We start from the raw sequence: 22,515 nt of genomic DNA on the forward strand, positions 1-22,515 counted from the left end.
TTTATAACAGCAATTTTTATTCACACAGCCATGAAAAAACGTATTAATTAAATAATAATTAGAGGAGCTCGTTGACGTCGCTGGCGAGAGCTATTTTGGGCTGGCCAAATCATCGAGGAATAGGGGCATGGGAAATTTCACCTCGACGAAGGGTGGACCACGTATTAAGGGTGGAAGTCGAAGTTTTAACGTTGCAAGCTTCAGCGGCATTGCAGTTCTTTCTTCGTTACAGTTTCCCCTCGTAAACATCCCTCAACGCCGAGGGTTACGGCCGTTCGATAAAGTACGGTGAAGGTCCACTTTTTTCCGGTAAATGATAGTTTAAGGTCCCCTGATAACGATGAGCACAGTTCCGGGGCCTCTTAGAGAGAACTCACAATAATATTAATTGGCTAAAAATTGTACGGTGTTCGAGCTTCGGAAAATTAATCGCAGATTTCGTTTCTTTGAAAAAAACATTACCTTAAGGGGCTTTTGAGAAAGAAAAGATGAAAAAACTTTAGTTTTTGACGCGTCGAAAGCAAATTTATTTTTGAGACTGACCCGCGTGCTTCGTCCAGTAGCTTCGCTTTTTTCAACCAATTGACCATTCCTTTTTCTCGGTGCAAATACACCGATATAAACTTTCTTCCGCACAGTAAAAATGTTTCCTAGATTATGCGTATTTCGAGTGTCACTCAATAATTAATTATTGAAATATAAATTTGATCTTTTATGATATTCTTAAAGCATTTTACTACATTCTCGTAATAAAAATATTTTCAGTGTAAGTTTTTATTCATTTTTCTTAATAATTTAGACTTGAATTAAATCAACATAAATGTGAACTCGACTAGTTGTAGAACGGCCGAACTACTTTAACTCTTCGAATAAAATATTTGGAATAAACAACGAGGTTCCATCGAATCACGAAATGTGGGTTCCACGAGGCTCATTACAATGGAAAAGCTTTTGTATAATTGATGAAAAGCTTATGAAACCTCGAGCGGAGTCCACTTTTCGGGGTGTCGTACAACCCCCCTGCTCTTTCGTCGACTTTTATACTCTCTGTTGTTGTACAGTACGAGGAGGCGTGACGAGTGTAGGCTCGTTGAATAATAGATTGGATTGGAGTGCTGGACAGGGCCACGTTGAAGGTACACATTCCCTTCTTACTATAGAACGCCACTCGATTGTGCAATTATTCTCTCTCGTTGTTAAAATTTCTTGAAGGAATGCAGCGTTCTAGGAAGAGGAGGAAATGCAAAAGTTCTCGCTCGCGGTGTTGACTGTTGCAAAGAATTTAGTCAGCTCTTGTATAACGTGATTTTATTCGAATGACGATCGTCGCAGTGCCGATTCACTTCGTCAAACGTCATTTCGAGTGAAAAAATCGAGGGAAGGGTGGGAGGAAAAATCGTGGGGAAAAGCTTTGATGGGCTTGTGGGAAAGCAGCGTTTCGTACACGGAGGGACTTTTATAGCAAAAATTACTATGTTTTTATAGTAACGTCGGACCACATCGATATTATAATAATAATCGCTACGGAGTGTGTCAAATAATGCAAAAGTTTGGGGAACCATTACCACAGTTCATAGTAAATAACACGCTGTGCTATATCAAAAATAAACACCGAACGAAATTTGATCAAAAACATAGCAAATAATGAAATGATTTGATGAAAATTTAGGAGATAAAAAAGCAGTCGTTTCTCTGTGCTATACGAAAAATTGCATAGTTTCGTATTTTCCCTTTTACCGCACTGAATTTTGCTCAATAACACAGCAAAATCCATGCGCCCACCAATTATACGAGGCGTTGCTCCGTACAAGCATGAAAATTAACCAGTGGCGCATAGTAAAATTTCAAGCCATTTGTCCAGTCCAATTCACCAATTTTTAACATTTCGCCAAAGACACGAGTGACGTTCGGATATCGACACATCGTTCGATGTAAGAATGTCGCAGACCTAAATTTTGCCTGTCGTACACAGTAAAATTTGAGATAACTGCTTTCGGCATCAAAATTACTATGCACTTTGGTGAAATGTAATAGAATGGTGATATAGAACAGCGCTGCTAGCAAATTTTTCTAGCAAATTCATCCGAAATATTCGTATAAAAGTATCATCGTGTAGGTGGAACGCGTCGTCGCTGTGTGTCATTGCACTGGACGACCAGGAAGAATATCGACCGGAAGTGTTTCCTGACGAGGAGGAAGCAAGCAGGGAGGTGAAGTTAGGAAAACGTTGGCGGGAGGACGAGCTCTGAGGAATCTAGCTGCTTCTAATTATTTCAGCTGTCAAAGTTCCCGTGTCTTCGTCCATTATGAATTCGTGGTTCGATACTCATTTGGTTGGAACGATGAAATTTAAAAGTTCATTTTTTATTCAAAGTTTCAACGAATTTTCCAACTTCTTTAAAACTTCGTTTCTTTTACGTCGCGGATAACGAAAAATCGCGAAGTTACTGCGGGCGGGGGGAAAATTGCGGCTCGAAAATGCGCGAGCCTGGTGGAATGTCTTTTCCAAGAACACCAATAAATCGATTGAAAAAACATTGTACGAGCTCAGGCGATACGAAAAAAACTCGCGAGCGTGGTTTTCCATCCGAATTTTTCTCCGACGTTCCCATCGACGTTGAATCCTTAAGAAAGTCTTGAAATTCACGCAAAGTTTAAATGGCTAGTCGACTGACACGCGTATCAAATTTTAAAGGCTTCGTCTTATTGGTTGTTTAGATAAACGTGCTTAAATATGAAGAAAAATACGCAGGGGTACATGCGTAAAAAATCGTTCATCTTCCCACATAACGAATGAACGCTTCTTTCAAAGTTTTTGAAAAACGTACACAATAACAATTAAGCATATAACGAAGATCTGGAAAAAGTTTCGAAACGATTGTCTCACTGGTAATAAAGAAATATTACGTTGAAGATTGAACGAAATTGGTAACGAGCACTCGTCTGACCTCACATTTGTTTATTTCGGAATTTTGTTTCTCCTTCGCTTGGCCCATTTCTGTCACAGCCTTCTGTCTTTTTATTAACACTTTTTTCTCGATGCACTTCCTTTTGTGTTCTCCCTGCGCTCTCTAATGCGATTTAACTGCAGTATTTCGCCAGGGACGAGTGAAATTTGGTTTTCAGTCAGCGATGAATCCTCGATTAACAAATGGCTTGTAATTTCATTCGCCAAAAAACTAAGTTGAAAAATGTATTTACAATTTCGTATTAATAGCTCTGACATTAATTTAAAGTGATTATATCCTTAATTAGGGAGTAAAAAATCGAGTCAATTTAGACAGCCATAAAATGCGATCCTTCGGGCACGATCTAATTTGCGTCCCCATCGTCGATCTTTTGAAACGTTATTTTCGAGACTCAAATTCGAGCCTCGATACAAACGCTTTTGCTCCACATGACCGACATACCACGGGGCGAGGCGCGTGTCCATATTTTTCCATTATTTTCTTCCACATGCTACTGTGCTCCCTCGCAGCGCGCTGTACAAAGCTGTGTCGTAAACGCGTGTGACACTGAAAGTGTCGGAAAGTTGCGCAGGTGCGGGGGGTCCAAAGAGACACGGCTCCTATTACACCGGCTTCATTTCACGTGTATCTCTTACTCGGGAAACACATACGAGTGCTCGCATAGATCGTTCGACGCGAGGATCTATCGGGGGAGATCTCATTCGTCGCTTATTATTATTATTATTATTATTATTAAAGAAAAACGAGACGCGAATGCTTTGAGGTTTTTCTAACGACGATTAAAAATTATTGAGGCGAATGCCTCGGTCGCTGACCGAATGTGACGGTGTTACGATAAAAAAGGTAATTTATTCATTTTTTTTCTTCTACGATAGATTCGCTTCGCGTTTCAACGGGTTCGATAAAAAATACATGGGCACACGTGTCTACGGACGGAAAAATTCGCAGGAACTGCAATTAGTTGCACGTCATAATGATTTTGTTTGAATTTTTAAAAGAAAATCGGCATAGCGAAAGAAAAGTTGATTGTTGAACTTTGATGATCCACTTTGACATTCCGCGACGTAGGAACACTCGAGCAGCCTTTTTTTTAGTTTGTTTTTCTCCGCTTGACACGCAACGTGCATTTCGAGCATTGCGCTGTTGACTCATCGTGATTCTAACGTATCGCTGGTATCGGCAAGAGGAAATCTTGCACTTTTATTGTTTCATTGGCGACATCGACGTCGTTGTTCGATTTAAACGATCACATTTGCTCGAGCAATTTTTTTCTGTACGGAAATTCATCGTTGAACTTCACTCGCGGAGTTTATTTAATGAATAATCGAAAATAAGTAATGTGCGCGTACACGAGACAGCAAGTGCTGCAGCGATTCGGCGACTCTAAAAAAAGAGGTAAAAGGAGAAAATTGCCAGGTCCGCAGATGAACCCGGCAACGGTGAAACAGTGGCTGACCCGCGGGGAACTTGAGAAACTCGAAAATGTCGTGCTGGAGGGTCGAGGAGCTCGCTTGCTCGGTGAACACTCGCCCGATCTCAGGACTCGAGTCTTTCTCAAGGCTCTACCCAACTTCTTGGTTCGTTTTCACAAATTTTTCTAACTTTTTCCCTTTTGAGTACTTTTTGTTTTCACTTTGGAATTGGAATCACCGGAGCTAACGAGAGACCGGGAGGTAAAAACGCGGACGTGGTTTTAGACGAAAATCAGCCAAATTCACGACGCCGTGACGAGGGGCTCGTTACCAGAAGTACAAAAACTCGTGGCCGACGAGCCGAAGAAGAAGCTCGCCCTGGCTAAAGACAGCTCTGGAACACCCTTGATCCACAAGGCCGTTTACAACGATCACCAGGACATCGTCGAATGGTTCATTCACACTTATCCAACCTCGCTCCAACAGAAAGACCGGGTGGGTACAAAAAATACGAAAAATCAACGCGGAGGAAACTAAGGCAGATTATGCCCGTGGGGTCGTATTTTATGGGTGTCTAAATTGGCTCGATTTTCTCTTCCTCATTAAGGAAGCTCACGAGAATTTAATGGAAATGAAAAATTACGATTTTGAGAGCTGAAATTTGGAAATTTTCTAGAAATATACAGCGTGCGTGTATTCTCGAAATTATTATAGGATCTACGGTCTCGTTGTCGAGAAAACAGCTCGCGAAAATCACATTTTTTAAGGGACTTGTGGCAGACACACTTCCTGAGCGACCAGTTGGATTTAATTAAGGAGCTTCGGTACAGAAGTCTAAATATTAAGAAATTTATCAAATTTGGTGATAACGTTCTTCAACGTCGAGTGCGAAAACCCAAATTTTTTCAAAATTTTCTTCTATGCTTAGTTATCGAGTAATTACGCATTAAAGCAGGTTTCTTATGCCCGGAAATATATGTGGAAACGGTATGCTTATACACGTGAACTTTAGTGATCAATTACTCGATAACTGTGTAGAAGAAAAATCTTAAAAAATTTGCATTGTCAAATTTGGCACTAAAGAATATGTTCACCAAATTTTATAAAATTCTGAACTTTTTGAAATTTTTTATGTTTTTAGCATGGTTTAGCATGGCAACATTGTATCGCCTGTACCGAAACTCCTTAAATCGGATCCTCCCAACTTTAAAGAGCCAAAAACTAGAATAAGAAAATGAAAATATAATGTTTTTAGATATCGGTGTTGGTTTGGGAAAGCCAGCTTTAAAGAGCCAAAAACGAGAATGAGAAAATATAATGTTTTTAGACATCAATGGAGGCTTGAGAAAGCCTTTTTACCGGTGAAAATCACTTGGGAATGGAAAAAGAAAAACACTTATTTTAATAAGTGACGAAGACTCAACCCCTCCGATTTAGTCCGCAATTTTTTATGACTATTTTTTTTAGTACTACTTCTGAAAAGCACCAAATTTTTAAGGTTTTTCCGGCGCAATTTCATTCGAATATAATTTTTCGAAAAAAAAATGTTTAGCCCCCAAATTTAAAAATCCGAATAAATTCACATAAATCTCATTTTTCGTATGACGAATTTCGAGCATTTAACCAAAGTGGGCGCAAGCGTCCTTCTGTTAGAAAAAAGCTTTTTCAACAAAAAAAATCGAAAAATACAGAAAGAACTGAGCTGGACTGTTGTCCAATCACTTGTCCATCGAGTAAAGGGCTGAGCATATAAAAATAATGGGGAAATAGGCCGATACAGTGACAAGACAGCCCTACCATGTCCCCAGTGTAGCCGCATCCTCGCACGAACATTCGTACGGTAATTTTGACAGTGCATCGCGCTAAAATTCACCGTGAGGTAAAAATTTACTAAATCCTCCAGTAAAAGTTTCTACTGTACACAGTGAATATTATTTTTTCATATGAAAATTAAATTTCTTTCCCATAATAATATCGCGATGCAGCTCGTCACCGGACTATCGTCACTGGACAGTAATTTATCAAATTCAATTATCTCCGTTTAACAATATGGAAATCCGAGCACAAGGCGTCATTTCCCAGAGAAATTTTTCTCCTTTGTCCCTTGTCTTAAATCCTGCGATCGCGTGACTCTCGTTCTAATGGCTAACGTGTGAACCACCTGTTCTGCCGGCGCTCGCTCGCTGGGTTTCGTGCTTAAAGCTATATTCGGAGCTGAGGCGTCGTAAGAGGGTGAAATTCCTGTTAATATCCTTAAAGCCCGGATATCCGTTGATTGATAAGAGTTCATTCGAGTCGCGGACTTGGAAGTCGTGGGGTGAGGTGCGAAGTCGCTAATTCTCGTGGCTAACGCGTCCGAATTTCACGGTTTGACGTTCCACGCAACTTCAATTTAATTCTACGATTATTTATAATCTTTTCTTGCGTTGAAGCTTCTTGAAAGAATCAGTAAAGTGAAAGTCAGTAAAGTTCCATTGCTCAGGAGAAATCTTTTTCGTTTTTAAGGAGGGAAGAACGGCCCTCCATTACTGCTCGGCTTGCAAAGATCCGGACGCAATTTGGGAGCTGCTCATCGAAGGAGGCTGCGACTCGAGCGTCTGCGATAAGCGGGGAAACCCCGCTGCTTATTATCTCAGCCACAACAACGAGATCGAATTACCGGAAGGGGAAACGATGGCCCGGCGCAAAGGCAGTAACAGCAAGGAATGTGAGTTTCAATCGGTTTCAATCGAGCGTTTAAAGGCCTCAGAATAATGGGGAATAACCGCGATATTTTCTTATCGTGCCATGCGATTCGAACTCCGATTGGAGCGTCCCTCTTTTCTTTCACCTTTGCAACTTCGCGCTTGTGCAACGACTTATCATTGGCATCGGCGATCTGGAAAGACTCAATAGAAATGACACTTCCAGGCATTCATTCGTCGGGAGTTATTATTTCGTTTTTGCCCATGACTCACGACGAAAATGTCCCGAGACATGAATACTTTAGTTTCTTCCACCCCGAGAAGTCTTCTGCGAATGATTTTCGAGCGACGATGTCGCCCGCGTGGTCTTTCGGCGCGATGGCCTCGCCGTTGAAATTTGTCCTTCGTCGTACTGGCTAATGGTGGCCGTTATTTAGCTACGCGAAGAATCGAGCCCGGCTGCTCACCGTGGACGAAGTTTCACGCTGACGGACACACAGCGTCGTAACACTTATAGCCCAGTTTCTCATGATTCTGGCCAATCGATAATATCTAAATAAGTCATACGTTCTGACTTGGCGGCTTGCTCACGATGTCAAAGAAAGAGAAAGACTGCGCGGGGGAGCGAAGAATCGCGAAAGAAGGGGATAGAACACGAGCGAACCGAATTGCCCTGCGAAAAGGTTATTCGCTCAACGGTCAACCGTTCCAGACCTTTGGAGAAACAGCAATTTTCTGTGGTTACTGAAAAAACTTTGTAGAAACATCCTCGGTCGTGCGTCCAACGATTACGACGTACAATTTTTCACGTCTGACAAAAATTAAGGTGCGTCATGCCCGAAGGATCGTATTTTATGGCTGTCTAAATTGACTCGATTTTTTACTCCCTAATTAAGGACGTAATCACTTTAAATTAATGTCAGAGTTATTAATTCGAAATTGTAAATACATTTCTTCAACTTATTTTTTTGGCAAATGAAATCACAAGCCATTTATTAATCGAGGATTCATCGCTGACTGAAAACCAAATTTCACTCGTCCCTGGCGAAAATACTGCAGTTTTTTACCTCGAAAATTGCTCTAGAGAGGACAAAGGGAAAACACGAAGGGAAATGGATCAAGAAAAAGGGTTAATAAAAAGACGGAAGGCTGTGACAGGAATGGGCCGAGCCAAGAAGAAACAAAATGCGGAAATAAGCGAATTTCGTTAAACCTTCAACGTAATATTTCTTTATTACTAGCGAGACAACCGTCTCGAATTTTTTCCCAGGCATGAACTACCTTAACGGCGAAAAACACGAAAAAAGTCGAAAAAGCTCGTGGAACTTTGATTTTTTATCGAACCGAGGCTCACTCGATCGTTTCCAACTTTGGCAATTTAAACGAGTTTTCAATGTTTTTTGCAAAATGTTTTATTCACCGAGGCTCAAGTACAGTGTGGAGTCGAGCAGTTTTCAACAAACAATTTTTCACCCTCATGCAGTCAAAGCTTTCTGACGTTATTATAAACTTTTTATTATTTAGAGGCAACGAAATGCGACTTGGTTATAAACTCTTCTCTTCGTTATTGAAAGCCAAAGAAACTAGTGCAAAATCGAACTCAATTATTTTGTGTTGGAGGAACATTCATATGCCGACGAGAAAAGTGGAGGCGTTTTCGAGCCGTTGCACGCTTTACGATCGGAATAAAAATGGATCGCGTCGGAAATTAGGCTTAACGATCCCGAAAAATACGCTTCAGCTCTGAACGCCACGTGTGCGATAAAATTCTGGTACGTAAATGGAAACGGGTGAAAAGAGGCCCGTAAAAAGTTGCGTTGCCAAGCTTAACTCATCATTACATTGCAATTTTCGCTCACAAATATCGTTAATCTCGGGTCAGCTCGCGTGTGTCTCTGCGACGAACCTTTTTACTAACCTGATCGGACTAATTTGGCAGCTTCGGACGCGGAGTTGTTTGGAGGAAAAATCAATTCGTTAAGTTTTTTAAAGTTTTTTCGATTTTTTTAAACTGCAGCGTTGATCGATTAACGGCAGCTTGAAAATTCTCTTCCAATCGCTTCTTTCGCTGCGTTTACGCAAAGCTGACGTGTAATTTATCCAGCCAAACACGCCGTGCCAACAGTCCACGTCGCTCAAAATCCGTCGTGAGCGTGCGTTACAAACATTTACGCAGAAGGAACTCCTCGAAAATTTATTATCGGCAGCACACCGACTGGGAACACGCCAGTTTGTTGTTCAAACAAATTTCAGAATGGAATATTATTCGCCCAGTGTACGTGGCCGCTCGACACACACACACACACACACGCAATGTTTCTCCACGTTTATTCCCGCTCGATATTGTTCGAAAAATGATACTCGATGCGAAATGCGGGATCGTTGAGGTAATGTCATCGTCCATTAGGACCCATTAATTAATTACGCATTTATTACTACGAATTTGTACGCGCCAGCCGAGTAGGCTCAACGACGAGGTCGAAGGCTTCGATTGAAAAAGTCTGGCGTCGTTCATCGATCGGATTTTCTAACCCTGACGGACTATCGCTCATCGAAGTTGAGAAATGCTCGTCACTCTATCGAGGAGCGCAACGACGCGGTTGAAAATAGAGACAAAATGCATTGGACCGAACATTTTCTAGGTCAACTAGGTCAACATTTTCTAAAAAAAGTCTCAGCAACACTTTTTCATGTTCATATTACAGTGCAGAACAAAAAAAGGACACTTTCGAATCATCGACTCGAGTGCAACCTCCGAAAACCTGGCGTTTTCCGAACCGCTGTTAGGACTGACCTCCGGGCTTGAAAATTTTTCGGAAATTTCGAAAATTCTATTTTCCATTCTTCCCAATTTTTAATAATTAAAAGAAAATCAAATTCTTTCAGAATTTCTTATTTTTTATGATTTTTGGGTGGATGAATGTGAACGTGGCTCATGTCGTTGTGAAAATACCCAAAAGTTGCTGCAGTAGCTCCAAACTGGGGAAATTTTTCTCTCCCTATTTTACAGTCTCATTTCCCTTATCATGACTAAAATTGAAATACTTTTTGATCATTAAAATATTGAACATTTGGTATTAAAAATATTAAAATTTTAGGAACTAAAGTAAAATTTCTTTCACTCATGATAATGACTAAACGAAGCAATAAAACTAAAAAAAAAACAAGCAAACTTTTGCATTCTTCCAGATCTCGACTTCAAACCTTCCAATATAAGAATATGGATCCACAATCGTGACATCAGCAAGTTGCAGCAAGTGTTATGGGAAGGTCATGGTTCAAAGCTGCGAGTGGAAACGAGCAATAATCCGAGAGTACGAAAATTTTTGGAAGCAACCCCCTTTATAATGGTAAACAAAAATCAAGCCTCGTTAGGCCATTGCGACGACTAGAGATCTAAAAAAAACCGTTACAAACGTTCCAGGATTCTATAAAAACGATCCACAGCGCCGTCATCAAAAACGATCTCGAAGGATTCAAGAAAAAAATCGCGAGTCCTGTCTCGCCGATAATACTGTGCAGCAAAGACGTCAATGGATTGAATGTCCTTCACAAGGTAGATCAGAACTTTCCCCCCTTTTCTCAGCTCGTAGAAAACACTTTGAACTCTTCAGAGCCTTCTTTCCATCGCTGCAATCATGCTCTTTGATTTCGTACTCCGGAAAGTGATCACGGAGAGACTTTTATAGCAAAAATTACTATGTTTTTATAGTAACGTCGGACCACATCGATATTATAATAATAATCGCTACGGAGTGTGTCAAATAATGCAAAAGTTTGGGGAACCATCACCACAGTTCATAGTAAATAACGCGCCGTACTATATCAAAAATAAACACCGAGCGAAATTTGATCAAAAACATAGCAAATAATGAAATGATTTGATGAAAATTTAGGAGATAAAAAAGCAGTCCTTTCTCTGTGCTATACGAAAAATTGCATAGTTTCGTATTTTCCCTTTTACCGCACTGAATTTTGCTCAATAACATAGCAAAATTCATGCGCCCACCAATTATACGAGGCGTTGCTCCGTATAAGCATGAAAATTAACCAGTGGCGCATAGTAAAATTTCAAGCAATTTGTCCAGTCCAATTCACCAATTTTTAACATTTCGCCAAAGACACGAGTGACATTCGGATATCGACAGATCGTTCGATGTAAGAATGTCGCAGACCTAAATTTTGCCTGTCGTACACAGTAAAATTTGAGATAACTGCTTTCGGCATCAAAATTACTATGCACTTTGGTGAAATGTAATAGAATGACGATATAGAACAGCGCTGCTACAAAGCATAGCAAATTTTTCTAGCAAATTCATCCGAAATATTCGTATAAAAGTCTCTCCGTGATCTTTCGCCATCAATAATCGTGTCGATATTTTCAAAAAATTGGCAAAATTTTTCTATTCGTACACGGAGAAAACGAGGCCGAAAATTCTAGAGGAAAGCACTAAGAATATTGTATCTCGAGGACAGTACATACGTACTGGATTGCAGCATTAACTCGAAGAGCAGTAATAAAAATTGTTCAATCCATCATAGTAAAAAGACCAATACCCATAACCCTTTATTCAAAAGACTCCAGAGTATTTATCTCTAGAAAATTTTCAAAATTTCTTCCTCTAATAATTTATTAATTATAGTATTTCAGAGAATATTGCAAGTTGACGTATTTTTTTTATTTTTTCTTTACTCTCGATTGTAAAGTATGCTCGGTGAAACCTGAAAAAAACTACACGTGTGTTAAAATGTCCCACGTATTCGGTGTACATTCGTGTGTATTAATCATAGAATTTACCGTCCTGACAGTCGAGATTTGTGATTTCCACTCACCGGTGAGTGCTAGACTGACACGATGGATAACACTCGAAAACAAAACGAAATATATTTCTCACGTGCATCACATTTTGCTATCCACATAAAGCTGTTTGTTATTCAAGGGACGAAAAATACAGCAAAATCCAATAAAAAGCTATGCTCTTTGTAATCGGTGTGTAAATACTTCAAAAATTCTTGAAAAATAATACATTCCTCACTACACTGAGAAAAAAAAGTAATTGGAACATCGAAATGTGGCATTGCAGGGTGCCAATGAAATATGTCGTCATCACAAGGTTAAATAGGGATAAAATAGTTTTAGATCAAACTGCAGGTACATTCTCTCGAAAAACATGGCAGTTAAATGAAGAAAACTCTTGCAATAACATCAATTGATATTTAATGAAGGATTTTATACACAAAACGAAAGCGTTTTTTCCACGCAGGTGTCGAAGGTGCTCAATAATTCGTTTGTTCTCAAGGCTGCCGGTCTCGGGTACACGGAAATCGCCCGGGAAATAATCGACAAGTATCCCGCAGCGTTGAGTCTCCAGGACAACGACGGGAGGACTCCTCTCCACTACGCCGCAATCGCTAAAGACGAGGGAGCCACTTACGATCTTCTGGTCGAGCACGGAGCCGACGAGAATAAATTGGATAACGTATTTGTCGTTTTTTTTGTTATTTAAAAGGATCGTTAAAGCCTCATCGGGATTGTGAAAGATTGTCAAAGGGGGATTTGTCCTGTGACTACAGAAACAAAGGTCGCCCCCGCACTACAAACACCGTTCGAACGAAATAGACTTGACGAACCTCGTCGTCGTGCCGGAAGCACCACGAGTCTCCGGCTCGTATCCGAAAAATTGGGACTGGAGAATCCTCGAGTCGGACGAAGCCCTGAACAGAGCTCCTAAAAAAGTTCGCAGCATGGTGGACATTGACAGGGCTTTCGGGAGCCCGGAAGTTGCGCCGAAAAATGGAGACGTTGGTGCTGAAGATTTGGGGGTAATTTAGTGCATGCAACATCGTATATTGCGTGTGAGAAAAAAAGGAATGATTTATGGCTTTAATGTGCTGCTTATTTCATTGGTGGAATAACGACTGAAGATGAGCTTTCGCGATTTTGTTGTTGTAAGCTATGAGAAAGTTTTTAATTCTTATTTTCCACTGGTGTGTGTGTGCGTGTGTGTGTGTGTGTGTGTGTGTGTGTTGAATATGCACTTCTCGTATCGATGAAGAAACGAAGAAAAATACAAAAGAGAAAAGAAACGTTCGTTGGTTTTCTTCATGTTTTGACGATTTTCCAAATTTTCCTTTTCGGTGCTGAGAGTCGCGCGGAGCCAAATTGCTTTTGGTGTAGAAGAAAATACGAGAAAAGGGGGGGACAAGATTGAAACTTTCAGATTACCAGAAGTGAGGAAGCTAAGGACGATTTGGTGGAACAGATTAAAAAAGCTGACGACGCTCTGGAGCTCGAGGTTCCAAGACCACCGGAAGTCGAGACCCTCGTCGTCGAAACGGAAGAATTCACGGCCCCGGAAGAACCCGCTCCGGAGGAAGGGCCTCCAGAAAACGACGGAAATACCTCGGACGACGAACTCGTCGTCGTCCCCGAAGCCGAGGAACAGGCTCCCCCGGATTCCCCGGAAGATAAAAAACCCGCAGAACTTCAGGGGCACGACGACGAGCCAGACTCGTTGAATGACGAAGAAAACAACGCCGAGGAACCCGCAGACACGAACGTCGAAGAGGAGGAACGCAACGAACCGAGCACCGGGGACTCCGGTCTCGAGGAATCGACCAAAGACGAGGATCAGGTTGGCTCAAATTCTCATTTTGTTGATGAAAAATACTTTCGAGTTTCTATCCGGCTCAAAGAGTTTCAATGAAAACACAGTCGTAGATTGACTCTCCGTGGTCACACATTCCAGGAAAAACGCCCTGGTCACACAGGCTCGAAATGACCCAAGCGAAGTTTAAACGCTTGCCGCATTGCCGGTATCGTGCTGAAGGACACAAAAAAATTCAGGATATCAGTTTGAATCTTTCCGAATGAGAAGATGGTGGAAAAAAAATTTTATCCAATTTTCAAAATGTCGAAGTAAAATCAACGAGGCCACGTTTGAGAAACGATTTTTTTTACTCAAAAGAGTCAAAATTCAAATAAAAATTCAAGATATTAGTTTGAACCTTTCCGAATAAGGATATCGTGAGAAAAAAATTTCTCCAATTTTCAAATAGTCGAAATAAAATCAACGAGGCCACGTTTGAGAAACGATTTTTTTTACTCAAAAGAGTCAAAACTCAAATAAAAATTCAAGATATTAGTTTGAACTTTTCCGAATAAGAATATCGTGAGAAAAAAATTTCACCAATTTTCAAATAGTCGAAATAAAATCAACGAGGCCACGTTTGAGAAACGATTTTTTTTACTTAAAAAGAGTCAAAACTCAAATAAAAATTGAGGATATTAATTTGGATCTTCTCGAATAAAAATATCGTGAGAAAAGAAATGTTATGAAATTTTCAAAATGTCGAAAAAAAATCAACGAGGCCACGTTTGAGAAACGATTTTTGTTACTTAAAAAGAGTCAAAACTGAAACAAAATTTCAGTTTTTCAGTTTGGACCTTTCCGAATAAGAATATCGTGAAAAAAAAAATGTTGTCAAATTTTCAAAATGTCGAAAAAAAATCAACGAGGCCACGTTTGAGAAACGATTTTTTACTCTAAAAAAGTCCTCGGGCGCCGATAACTTGAAAATTCTAGATTAGAGTTGGCCTTCGGGTCATTTAGACCCCTGTTGACCACGGAGGGTTAAAATCCTATAAAACCAGCTACGAATAAAGTGTGTACTGAAAATCGTGGAGGAATTCCCTCCCCCAATCGGCGTCGATTTCGTTCCAATGAGGTACACGTAAGCGAAGAAAGCTCCGCCGAGGGCGATTCGCGATATATTTTTCCACGTGTCGTAACGATAGTTTTTTCACGCGGAATGGGAGCCCCATCGATCGATACGTTTGACCGGACACAGACATATGAGCAAGGTGCTTAAACACGCATGATTAATGCCAAGTAAATATCGATCTGTGAGGTTCATGCGCACATTTAAACTCGAACAAAATGAGGCTGACATTGGAGGAAGAGAGACGGAGAAACAGGCATTTATCGCTGGCAGGTTATCGTTGGAGAACACGCCGAGTCGCCAGAAGCGGAGCTCAACGAAGGGAGCATGGCAGTGGATTTGGAAGTCGAAGATTTGCTGGAGAACGGTAACATGGAACAACTGGCTGCGCTCGTGCTTAACGGCGAGGGACGAAGGCTCGTTGGAAGGCAATCGAGTAATCCCGAGCTCCAGGCTTTCATCGATAACGTGCCGGCTTACATAGTGAGAAAAATGATAAAAAAAAAAAATTGTTTCAGCTTCTCGGAATTCTCGTGTCCGAAGCATCGTTTCATGAGCGACGTTATTGCAGGGAAAAATTCACGCCGTCCACATGGCCGCGAGGGAAGGCAACCTGAGGGACCTGCAGAGCTCACTTGACAGGCGCAAATTCGCCATCGCTCGCGATGGCTCCTCCCCACACGGGGCAACGCCACTTCACGTTGCAGTGATTTTTGGACACACTGCGATCATCAGGTTCGTCGATTAATCGGATGGGAATTTTGGGTGGAAATTCGAGTGGAAAGGAAGCGGTGAAACCACTCGATAAATAATCGAACATGTTCGCATTTGCTCTCAGGTATCTCGCTGGTAGATTTCCAGAAACGACACACGCGCTCGATATCGACGGCCGGACGCCACTGCACTACGCCGCGACCTTAGCTGACAACGGTCACTATTATAATCTCTTGCTTCATCTCGCCGCGAATCCTCTGGTCCAAGACAACGTGAGTACTCTTCGAACTCATTGAACAATCGATTCAGGCGCCGTTGCTAATTCCTCTTTCTTCGGAATGTCATCGGACTCGAGCAGTTCGGACAAAAGGCCGATTACTACAAGGACAACCAGAGCGATCTCTCCCACAAACGACTTTTGCGAGATTTCGGAGCTCGTGAAAAACTCGCCGATGAAATGCTCACCGACAAAGGTAGATTCTCGTTTTTTTCTCGTCCTCACGTCGCACCGACGCTTCACGCACTTTTCATTCACGCGATCTTGACCCCCGGAATACTGCGCAAAAATATTTTCAACGGAAATCACAATCGTTTTGATTCACAAAAACCTTTTCCGGCATATTCAACGCACATAAAATGCGAATGAAAAATAGTCAATTCAACACTAAAATTTCGTATCAGTTCCATTTCAGTTGACAATCAAAATTATCCGAGTAAAGAAACGCGAGTTGAGCGTGTCACGCTTTTGGTCGATTGTCGTCTCAGAGTTTGTTCATTAAATTAAAAAAATTTCGTACGTTTTTCTCCGCGAATTCTTCATTGTTCGTGGAGCCTCTCGAGAGACAACTCGATCTCACGCCTTAAATTTAGAACAGGCGATTTGGCCCTCCGAAATGTTTGTTCGAACATCCTTTGCGTGTAGTCGTCACAGTTGTCACAAAGCACTATGTATTGGTCACTGGGGCACGTTTGAAAAATGACGTTCTCGGTTGTCGAAAAGCTTTTGGATAAATGCGCGTTGCAATGCCGAATGATAATATCTCGGAAGTTTGACTCAATGGGATTTTTAATCGGACGAGTGTGCAGTTCCGGGCGGAGATCTATACTCGTCGCGTCGGGACATAAACGAGCCGGAAACACTGGCGACCCTCGAAAGATGTTTTCGTCTGTTGGCCAACGCGCGGCGGGGATCGGTGACGAGTACGCCGACAACGAGCAACGGTACACATCTTGGTCGTTTTCTCAAAAGAGCCGTATTTGATCGTCTTAAGCACCGAGTTACGCGCATGGATCACAATCTGTTTGACGTTATTTGGCCGTCGTTGAGGAAATACAATAGCACGAATAAGCCGAGAACAGCGAGCAGTATAAATAGCAACGGGAGCAATAGGTCTTCGACGAACGGTAACATGGACGACGATTTGACGAGTACGATCGTTGCGCCGGACTACGAGAGTTATTACGTCTTCGGAGAGTTGTTCGATCCGTTCATACGCGATTTGCACTGCGTCACGACGACCGGAGAGTTGGGCGAACATCCGTTGCCGTGTTTTTTCGAGGAGATTTTGACGACCGACGATCTCGCGAACGCCGAAGAGACGAGGGCGATTGTGGAGTCGTACGATCTCGACCCCCAGTGCAAATACATTTTGGCGGGAGTCATCGACTGCTGTCGAAATCTCGAGGATTTTCCTCTGCCCCTGAACCTAACGATCAATCAATTGGAAGAAACCGAAAGACAAATAACCGAGGAGCTTTTGACTACGGAAATCGGCGACATTATGGCCGAGGGCTCGAGCGAGGACGAGCCGGGAACTTATTACACTTTGAACGAAGTTTTGGACCGACCGAGCGAGGTAAGAGCGCAGTTGGCAGCTGCCGGTCTACTGTTGCCAATCACAGAAACAGAAATCAGCGACGAGCGCCGTCTACACGGGAAACACTGGCCCTACGGGCGTGGCGTTTACGTCGCGGCCTCCGGCGACGTCGCTGTCTGGGTTAACGTCCAAGACCACATCAGAGTCATCTGCTGCACCGACGAATCTCGACCTGGACACATTGGTCGTGCTTACGTCAAAATGGCACGAATAATTACGACCTTCGACGAAAAATTGACGTTCAAGCGCGACGAAAGATTGGGCTTCTTGAGCGCACGGCCCTCCGCAATCGGCAACAGCATGAGATTCAATCTCATCGTCAAGCTCCCCGGTTTATCCAAAGAATCTGAAAACCTGCGTCATCTGTGCGTCGTACGGGGTCTCCGGGTGAGGGAAACCATGCGGAGTGACACCGTCAAAATCGGAAATCAACAGTGCCTCAGTATCACCGAATTACAAACCCTCCAAGACTTTTCTCGTGCCCTTCTCAATATTTTAAGCCTCGAGAAAGAACTAATGCTCACTAGCTCCATGAAAATAGCCACTCTCATTGCCAGCATGTTTCGAAAACGATCCTCTCTCTCCCGGGGCTCCACGGCCTGAAAAACAACTCAAAATACTCATCGATTTAGCCTTACGTATGAAAACAATAATCCAAAATACCCCCCGAGACACCACAATTTTCACGATTCCTTCGACGAAACCACGAGAAGAAATCGCGAGATCGACCAACTCCACACTATCGCCACGAGATTAATCCTCGGAGTTCGAAGCTTCGAATTAAACTCTCATCAAACGATAACGATCAAAACACTATAACGATAACGAAACTCTGGACCGTGCGCTCCGGATACGTTTATTCGAGAGAACATTTCTGTGATACTGCAGCCAATACAGCTACTAATTTAATTTCATGATTTTTCAACCGACTTTACCATATACGAGAATGTTTATATTCATTATAACCTTTTTTTATTACAACTGAAATTCCCGAAGTAGCTTAAATCCTAGTTTTCGTTTGCCTTCCCGCCCTCGCGTTGGAAAGATGTGTGAACGCGTCGATTTTCGTAAAGCTCAATAAATTATTGACGATTATAATAGTACAATGAGAAATGATAAAAAAACCGGTTTAACGGCGAACAATAAAGCGAGTATCTCTGAGCAATGTTGGATTAGCCGCCGGATTCGACCACTGGACATTAAGCGCTGTGGGTTAGTAGACGAAACATTATTTCTTTATTTTTCTCTTCGTTGTTATATATATTCTTTGGTTTTTCGTTATTTTTCATGAAATTATGAAGCATTCGATGTTTTGACGCCATTTTTATTTAAACATTATCAATGAGCTGTTGAGATTTTTAAGGAACGTTGATTTTCTCGTTTCGCGGAGTTTCATTGGTCGATATCCGGCTACGAGTATAATTGGCCAGTAAACCATGATTTTTGTTTCCATGTTTAATTCACCTCGGGAGCGGTATATGGCGACAAAGCATTACGAATTTTCGCTAAAGCTTTGTGTGTCCATGCACGAATCGATGTCCACACGAAAGTGACGATAGCACATATCTTTCCAACCTTGTATATAGTCATGTTGACGTTACATTATTGTACTAATCATACGATTGAAAATACTCGGGTGTGTGTGCGTGTGTGTCGCGTGAAAAGTTTCGTGCCCACAGGAGGCTGACTCGATCACGCTTTTTATTTTGACAAAGTTTTTGAAAACTTGTGTGTGTTTTTATTCTTCGCAAGAAATTTGTGCTTTGTGTGGGTGTGCGTTGTTGAAAAAAGGGAGAGCAAATTGTACGAGGGCTGGAGGTTATGTGAAGGTGTCGTTGAAAGTCCAACGAATTCGTTTTGATTTTTCAGATAACGGGGCCACTGACGTACCCATTTTTCGCACCGAGGAAGGCCGCTACTTGGCTTCTTGTGAGTCGCTTTTTCATCGACGCTTCTTCACAGTACATTTTCTTGTTTTTCTCTTCTTTTTTTTTTCAATCTATTTACGTGCGTGACTTTCCCTTGCAGCTCTCGGCGATCCCCTGATAAAAGGCCTCACCGAAGTCGCCCACACGCGACCCAACGATCCTGTCACTTATCTCGCAACGTACTTGTACAATTTTGCCAGCAAAAACAAATCCACCGACTCTAAAGAGGCAAGTTCGTGCCTCAATCTTTCAAAACGAATTATTCGTGCATCTAAAAAACTAGAAAATATGGGCGGGGGGGGGGGGGGGAGACAACGACGGAAAACGTCCGAATTCTCACGATCGATTTTGTTCCCAGGAATCTAACGTCCTCATCATACCCAATCGTAAACAGGTCGAGCTCAACGATCCTGCTATCGATGTCTTCGACGACGATGCAGGCTATCCGAAAAGTCCGGAATCCGAGGGCCCCGAATCAACGTTCAACAACTCGAACAGGGTAACAAATAATCGATTGCAAATTCCTCGAATAAAGATTAATTTTTATTGAACGTCATGGATGAATCTGTGTTTTCGAATAACTTTTCGGTTCGATTTTGATTCGAAATTTGATGAGATTTTTTTTGATGAAATTTTATGACCACAGCTGTAGCGCATATCATACGAATTTTGAAATTTTTAGTGGAACTTTTATTTTTTCGCAAAAAACGAAAGAAACGTGCTTTTTCGCATTTTTTGGAAAAAAGACCGGCATTTTTGAAAAAACCTGAAATCGCATGATACGCGCTATTTTTTTTATACAGTTTTAAAAATTTTGTAATTTCTTTTAAATTTTATTTCTCTTTTTTTATTTTCAATTTTTAATTATTTATATTTCTCTATATATAATTATAATTAGTAAATTTAATAGATTGTTTAATTTTATATCATCTTTTTTTGGACCCGTCTTCCTCTCCATGAATGTAAATTCTCCTCTATGAATATTAAAAAAAAAATTCGTATATTTTAAGGGTAATTAATTGGAGTAGATCCCTTAAATTTTGGAAATTTCGTTTTTCCTTGAGTTAGAAATAATTGAAAATTAGGATGAGTCGAAGGCGTTGAAGGCTTCCGGAAGCTCGAGTCAGCATGAAACTTTTCTAGTTGCTAAAAATCAATTAACCTTTTCTAGGACGAGCACGGTCAGAGCATGCTGCACTTTACCGCAGTCCGAACTCATCCGACCGATGGATTATTCAACATGCTTCAGGAGACCCAGATAAACGTTGGCTTCCGGGACGAACTTTACCGCACAGCTCGTGATGTCGCAGAAGACTCAAACATTCGTGAAAACGTCGAGGACATTGATCGGTGGGTCGTTTATCTCGCGGCGAGGGGTGAAACCGAAAAGTTGGTCGAGCTTCTGCTCGAAGGCTACGATCATATTCTGGACGCCGAAGATGCTGGAATTAATATCGTCGACGTTGCTGCCGAGAGAAACCGCGAGGCCACTGTACAATTTCTACAGTCAATAAACCACTTTTCCGTGAGCTTCGATCGATTTTCCCTTAAAATTATTTTTATTCGACGCTATTTTTAATTGAGAGTTTAAAAATGTTTCCAGGCTCAGAGAGAAAAACTTCACAGTGCTATTCGCGCTGGGGATTTTGAAACTGTGAAGGAAATATTCCAGCAAAATGGCTCGGGCAGTACGCTTCTAGCGGTGGGAAAAAATATCGTTAGCCGGTGCGCCCTCCACATCGCAGTACTCGGAGAGCACGCAAATATCGTCGAGTTTATTGCAAAGAATTATCCCGATGCACTGCGGACCGGTGACAACGTGAGCTTCTATTTATGAACGAAATAGTCGAAAAATTGAAAAGATCTTCGATCCCACGAACTTTAATGCGATGCCAAATTTTTTATGGAAATCTTGCAGAAAATGAGAGATTTTATATTTTATGATTCTATAAAATTTCTCTACAAATTCTCATAAAAATGTTTTTCCATAGCTCGAAAGAACTGCTCTCCACTACGCGATGGGGGTACCATCAGTCGAAATTCTCAGTGGAATGTTAATCAAATCCGGAGCAAAACGAGTGCACAAAGATCTCGTAAGCCACGAAACGAATATTCCTTTGCTGCGTTCTCTGTTCACTTTAATTTTTCGTTCAAATGTCGTTTAAGGTAGTTCGATAGCTGAGTGCCGTATAAAAATAGCCCTCGCCCTGTGTGAACATTATTCGTTGTGAAATGTCTTCCAAAAATCATTCAAATTATCGTTAATGATCAGTAAAACAATATAGGGTTACGATATTTTACTAAAGTTTCATAGTTTCTCGTGATTTTGCAATTTTTACATTTTTTCATTTTCGTACGCCCCTGTTAGTAGAATACCTCTTCGTGTCGTATGCATATATACGAGCATACAAATGAATGCTCAGAAGCACGTGAGTCGCGGCAACACTGTACACAGGCAGCTATCTGAAACGAGCGCAGCGTCCTAAAGTATAGTGATAATCATGGCTTGTCTCACGCGACAGCGTTGCCACGTCGCGAATTTGAAATACTCCCACTCAAAATTCTCGTACGATTTTTGTTACAGTAATTTTTGTCTCACAAAATAGACGGTAGATTATGTTGTTTTTTTTTCAATTTTTTCTTCAGAAGATACTCTAACACTGTGTTTTTTAAAATAAAAATCTTAAGAATCGTTCTCGAGTTATTTCGATACACATTTTTTTGGACGATTACCATGTGTTCGGATGGAGAAACAGATGGAGAAATTAACTTGGAATATTTGAAAAACTATACGGTAGAACTACGTTTTTTTTTTTAATCGAGTCGATAGTTTTTTCTGCGCGACATATATTTTTTTCAAAATTTCCGTAAGAAGTCGGATTTTGCTATCGAACGACTTTAAGATAATTATAAAAATCTTATTTTTCAATGCATTTTTTACTGGTGATTTCAGAAATCACGACAGCCATCGTACTACTTTATGAACAAAACGGACATACAGAAGCTTCAAGAAGAGGAGGAAAGTATCGCAAAAGCAAATCAAATGTGAACGAAAATTGGATTATTTTATTATTTGGTAACTACACTTAAGTACTGTACCGTCACTCAATGGCGATGCGAATTAGTTGGATATTTTTTTGCCAACGAAGAAACCATTTCGAATAAAAAATATAGAATTGATAACCCCTTGGTCGATCGTCTCTACGTAC

General features: G+C 41.2%; 1 protein-coding gene across 3 annotated transcripts; it reads left to right on the top strand.

Annotated features, from left to right (window-relative positions):
* The first annotated feature begins 3,579 nt into the window (after window positions 1-3,579).
* On the top strand, window positions 3,580-22,489 carry LOC122408273 (serine/threonine-protein phosphatase 6 regulatory ankyrin repeat subunit B-like). 3 transcript variants are annotated; one of them, XM_043414960.1, is made up of 21 exons: window positions 3,580-3,812; window positions 4,386-4,546; window positions 4,667-4,876; window positions 6,887-7,088; window positions 10,255-10,415; window positions 10,490-10,621; window positions 12,366-12,545; window positions 12,640-12,888; window positions 13,287-13,700; window positions 15,061-15,270; window positions 15,359-15,522; window positions 15,626-15,773; window positions 15,860-15,974; window positions 16,588-16,722; window positions 19,248-19,307; window positions 19,407-19,534; window positions 19,665-19,805; window positions 20,478-20,831; window positions 20,910-21,125; window positions 21,298-21,399; window positions 22,260-22,489. In XM_043414960.1, exons 2-21 carry the CDS (start codon window positions 4,394-4,396, stop codon window positions 22,353-22,355), a joined length of 3,570 nt encoding a protein of 1,189 aa, XP_043270895.1. In that variant the 5' UTR covers window positions 3,580-3,812; window positions 4,386-4,393; the 3' UTR covers window positions 22,356-22,489. The 3 variants fall into 3 exon arrangements, with proteins under 3 accessions (XP_043270895.1, XP_043270896.1, XP_043270897.1); XM_043414961.1 differs by having other exon boundaries at window positions 13,329-13,700; XM_043414962.1 differs by lacking the exon at window positions 16,588-16,722.
* Window positions 22,490-22,515: the final 26 nt, after the last annotated feature.

The sequence above is a fragment of the Venturia canescens genome, chromosome 3 (assembly GCF_019457755.1).
Source record: "Venturia canescens isolate UGA chromosome 3, ASM1945775v1, whole genome shotgun sequence".
NCBI classification, from domain to species: domain Eukaryota; kingdom Metazoa; phylum Arthropoda; class Insecta; order Hymenoptera; family Ichneumonidae; genus Venturia; species Venturia canescens.

Coding starts and splice junctions, on each gene's coding strand:
- LOC122408273 (XM_043414960.1), top strand. CDS start 4,394: ATGAACCCGGCAACGGTGAAACAGTGGCTGACCCGCGGGGAACTTGAG. Junction 10,416..10,489: donor AAGCAACCCCCTTTATAATG/GTAAACAAAAAT, acceptor CAAACGTTCCAG/GATTCTATAAAAACGATCCA. Junction 15,774..15,859: donor ATCCTCTGGTCCAAGACAAC/GTGAGTACTCTT, acceptor GGACTCGAGCAG/TTCGGACAAAAGGCCGATTA.